The 5190-nt window shown below is 39.5% G+C and overlaps 1 protein-coding gene across 1 annotated transcript in view; it reads left to right on the top strand.

The window, feature by feature from the left end:
- Positions 1-2947, top strand: part of REL (REL proto-oncogene, NF-kB subunit) — a 43110-nt gene extending 40163 nt beyond the window's left edge. Inside the window, exons 8-10 of the mRNA XM_007464143.1 lie at positions 354-422; positions 932-1003; positions 2105-2947. Of these exons, the coding sequence (XP_007464205.1) occupies positions 354-422; positions 932-1003; positions 2105-2895 (932 nt within the window). The 3' untranslated portion in view covers positions 2896-2947. The remainder of the gene's footprint in view (positions 1-353; positions 423-931; positions 1004-2104) is intronic.
- Positions 2948-5190: the final 2243 nt, after the last annotated feature.

Raw genomic sequence — 5190 nt, 5'->3', positions numbered from 1 at the left:
GCTCCCTCCCACTGGTGCAGGTACCGTCCTTATCCTTTTGTCTCTGTTTATTCTTTTTTCTCTTGCCCTACCCAGGTACGTGGGGAGTTTCTTGCCTTTTGGGAGGGCTGAGGTCTGCTGCCAGCGTTCAGTAGGTGTTCTGTAGGAGATGGTCCACGTGAAGATGTATTTCTGGTGTATCTGTGGGGAGGAAGGTGATCTCTGCGTCTTACTCCTCCGCCATCTTGGAAAGAGTCTCCTGTACATTTATTTAGAGCATTTTCTATGTAGGAGTAAAACATCTGTGTATTTATTAAAGGAGAGGAAGCATAATCCCATGATGAATCACATTTTCTCGGTTTCTTTCTGACCAGATACATATGGCAATAAAGCAAAGAAACAAAAAACAACTCTACTTTTCCAGAAGCTGTGGCAGGATTGTGGTAAGAATATTTTGTCGTTGTTGTTTTTAATAAATTTATTTATTTATTTTTGGCTGCATTTGTCTTCGTTGCTGCCCACAGGCTTTCTCTAGTTGCGGCGAGCGGAGGCTACTCTTTGTTGCAATGCGCGGGCTTCTCATTGCAGTGGCTTCTCTTGTTGCAGAACACGGCCTCTAGGTGCACGGGCTTCAGTAGTTGTGGCACGCAGGCTCAGTAGTTGTGGCTTGCAGGCTCTAGAGCACAGGCTTTGTAGTCGTGGCGCATGGGCTTATTTCCTCCACGGCATGTGGGATCTTCCCGGACCAGGGCTTGAACCTGTGTCCCCTGCCTTGGCAGGTGGATTCTTCACCACTGCTCCACTAGGGAAGTCCCTGAACATTTTGGATTGATTTGTATTTAAGTAAATTTGTTTTGTTTTGTTTTGCTTTGCTTTATTCAGTTTTTCAAATTTTAACTGATATACTGTTGTTTTTCAAATTACATTTAATAATGGAAAAAATTTATCATAGGAGTTAATTTTCCTGAAAGACCTAGACCCAGTCCCCTAGGATCAACTGGAGAAGGAAGATTCATCAAAAAAGGTATTTTATTCCCTATACAGTATTCCTTGTGATTAGAGAGACCAGTGCTTTGCACAGTATATTGGAATTCCATTCTTAGGAATGAAAACTGCCTCTTTGATTTATTCCACTCCTACATATTTTTTATGCTATGAATATTGAATGAATTTATCTCAGCTTCCGAAAGACCTGTTGACAACTATAATTATGTTTTGGGGATTTATTGTTTGAGAAATTACATTTCATTCATATGGTGGTAATTTTACTAATTACAGTGTGTCATGGAAGAAATGATTTCGATCTGGCCCGTTGCCTATCTTTATTTATTTATTTGTAAAGTTTTACTGGAACACAGCTCATTTGATTGCATATTGTCTATGACTGCTTTTCTTGTACTATAGCAGCAGAGTTGAGTAGTTCCAACAGAGGCTATATGGCTCACAAAGTCTAAAATATTTACTCTCTGGCCCTTTATGGAAAAAAAAGTTGCCAAATTCTGGTTTAGATCATTCAACCAGGGTTAATTAGAAGTCTTTTTTTCTTTTTACATTCTTAAATCAGAGCTTTTTCTTGGTTTAATAGGTACAGCAGTCATATAACATGTAAATAAATACAGACTCCTTCATTTTTTTTCTGACTGGGAATTTTGTAGTACCTTAGAGTGAGTAGTATCTTAATATAGCTTGGAAATTTATGTAGATTTTTAAGTCATCCCTAATGAATGTTTCCTCCATCCCTCCATTTTCTCCTAAAGAGGAGAATATGAAATGATTTTGAATATTTAGAGGCCCATTAACTGAAATTCTGATATTTATCTTTCACATTTCAAAAATACCTTTATAGGGCCTCAGAAGCTAGATTTCCACATTTAACTGGAGTGAAATTTTCAATGCCAAAGTAACTTACCAAAATTATTTTATAGGTATTTGTAAAACAATTAGTATTAAAGAATTCAATTTTGGACTCGTAATAATTTTTAGTGCTATTTAACATTTATATTTGAAGTGTTACATTGGTTTCCTTTAAAATTTTTTATGTGTTTATGTAATTTCAATTTAGAAGTAATGCTTTTTATAATTTTGTTCATTTCCGTTTTGTACAAATACATTTCCTCCCCCACAGAACCAATCTTGTTTTCGCATGGTGCAGTTTTGACAGAAACGTCCAGGCCAGTTTCAAGTCAAGCAGAATCCTACTATTCCTCATCTGCGCCCATCTCAAGTGCATTGCCACATAATGCTTCGGCCATACCCCCAATGGTACCTCAGCCTTCTTCAAGCTGGTCATCAGTGGCCCACGCCACCTCACGTTCAGTCAATACAAATTCAATGAGTAGTTTTTCAACAGGGACATTTCCCTCTAATTCACAAGTTATCCCACCATTCCTGGAAATGTCTGTTGTGAGTGATTTGAATGTGTCTAATGCTTGCATTTATAACAATACTAATGACATAGGCAGAATGGAAGCATCATCTGTGTCACCAGCTGACTTATATGGTATTTCTGATGCCAGCATGCTGCCTAATTGCCCTGTGAACATGATAACGCCCAGTAATGACAGCATGAGGGAGACTGATAATCCAAGACTTGTGAGCATGAATCTTGAAAATCCTGCCTGTACTTCAGTGTTAGACCCAAGAGACTTAAGACAGCTCCATCAGATGTCCTCTTCCAGTATGTCAGCAGTCGCCAGTTCTAGTACTACTGCTTTTGTTTCACAGTCAGAGGCATTTGAGGGATCTGACTTTAATTGTGCAGATAACAGTATGATAAATGAGTCAGGACCATCAAACGGTGCTAATCCAAACAGTCATAGTTTTGTTCAAAATAGTCAGTATTCAGGTATTGGCACTATGCAGAATGAACAATTGAGTGACTCATTTGCATTTGAATTTTTTCAGGTTAACTTGTAAGATATAAATGGTGATTCAAGAATTAAATCCCCTTAAAGGTAACCCTTTTGATATTACCTTTATAAATGCAACATTATATATTTCTCTAAGACTATACTACAGTATATCGTGGACCCTTGAACAACATGGGTTTGAACTGTCCAGGCGGGTCCAGTTAATACTCACATTTTCTTCACTAAATATGTAGTGCAGTACTACACGATTTGAGGTTGGTTGAATTCATGGATGCAGAAGACATCCATGGAGACAGAGGGCCGACTGTACAGTTTTTTTTGTTTGTTTGTTTGTTTTTGGTGGTACGCGGGCCTCTCACTGTTGTGGCCTCTCCCGTTGCGGAGCACAGGCTCCGGACGCGCAGGCTCAGCAGCCATGGCTCATGGGCCCAGCCGCTCCGCGGCATGTGGGATCTTCCCGGCCCGGGGCACAAACCCGTGTCCCCTGCATTGGCAGGTGGACTCTCAACCACTGCGCCACCAGGGAAGCCCGACTGTACAGTTTTAAACACAGAGTTTTCACTGCACGGAGCGTCTGCACCCCAACCCCCGTGTTGTTCAAGGGTCAACTGTAATTATAACTTTAGGTATGTAGGGGATTCCTCTAACAGGCGATCTTGTCTTGGGAGCTTCTTGTTTTGCTGGCAGAGAATTTGTTGGGATATAAAAGATGAATGCTCAGTGCTTGATGCTGCAGCTAAAAGAGAAGGATGAACTCATTTCCCAACTTCAGGAAGAGTTAGAAAAAGTCCAGCACTTACAGAAGACTTTTGCTTCAAAAGTAGATAAATCCACACAGACTGAACTCGTAGGCTATGACGCATTGTGGAATCCTACATACAAAGAAAATTTATGTAAACCCATGTATGATGAATCTGTGACATATTAAATACTGAATAAAATCAATTTTTCCATTAAAAAAATCCAACTTTGGGTATGCAGAATACAAAGTTGGAAAGTCATAAAAGGAAAATTCCAAAATAGAAATTTAAAAGAGCTTTACTGTTTCTTCTTTTGAAACATGTGATCTGATACTGTGTGTGGTGGGAATTCTAGCATGAGAATCCTGCCACATTTTCCCAGGACAGACTGAGGAGAACATTAGAGCAAGGCTTCAGTTTTTCCAGCTACATGTTTTTATACTTCTTTTATAATGTATTAATGTATTCTTAGTTAAATGAATTAACTGATATTTGCTTTTAAGCAAATTTAAGGTAAAACCTGTAATGGCTATGTCATTGGAAAAATTAATTCCTTATTATTTTTGAGGCCAATGGGCCAAGGTGACCCCTAAGGGGTTTTCTGAGGCTTTCTGGAGTTTCTTAGATTTACATGTAAATCAAAATTTCTTTAAAATGTTAAGTTGGGCAGCAGGCAGTTGAAGTAAGCTTTCAAGGTATGGGAGTTCTCTACATTTTGAACTATTTAGATCCATACCTTTAAAATTGCTTATGATTTTAACTTTACATCCATGTTTTTAAGAGGAAGAAGTTTTCTTGGACCTGTCCTCTTTGTTATGTGTCTGAACTCACTGTGATCTCATCCAATTTCATGCTGTCAACTCCCAAATTTTACCCCTAGCTTAGACCCACCCCTTGAACTCCAGACTTGGAGCTTGTGTGTGTGTGTGAAACTGCTTATTTGACATCTCTACATAGAGATGTAATTAAAGCTCAAACTCAACACATCCAGAGCTGAGTTCTTGATCTTCCCTCCCAAACTTGGTTATCCTTCAGTCTTCCTCAACTCAATAAATGGCAATGCCATGTTTCTAGTTGCTCAGGTCCAAAACAATGGAGTCATCTTTGCTTCTTTTTTTTCTTTTCTCTCTCATATCCAATCCATCAGCAAACTACCTTCAAAATATATTTTAAGCTGCCCACCTCTTTTGACCTCTGATATTAACATCCTATTCCAGACCACCATCATCTCTTGCATAGACTGAATTATAGTCTCCAAAAACTCTCTTCATACTTGTGCTCCTGCCGTCTCTTCTCCCCGAAGTAGCCACAGTGATTATTTTTAAAAGAAATCAAATCATATTCACTTGCTCAAAACCATCCAGTGGCTCCCCATCTCACTTAAAGACCAAAATCCTTAAAATTAGCAGGCCCACACTCCCTCTCTTACCCTCATTCACTACCATTTTCCCCATCTCATTCAGCTCCAGGCACTCTAGCCTCAATGCTCCTCTTCAGAAACACCGAGTACACTCCTGCCTCAGACCCTTTGTACCTCCGTGGTGGTGCAGTGGTTAGGAATCTGCCTGCCAATGCAGGGGACATGGGTTTGAGCCCTGGTC

Source organism: Lipotes vexillifer, unplaced genomic scaffold (assembly GCF_000442215.2).
Source record: "Lipotes vexillifer unplaced genomic scaffold, Lipotes_vexillifer_v1.1 scaffold311, whole genome shotgun sequence".
Lineage (NCBI taxonomy): Eukaryota > Metazoa > Chordata > Mammalia > Artiodactyla > Lipotidae > Lipotes > Lipotes vexillifer.
The sequence above is the reverse complement of the archived record's forward strand: the minus strand, read 5'-3'. Positions and strand labels throughout refer to the sequence as shown.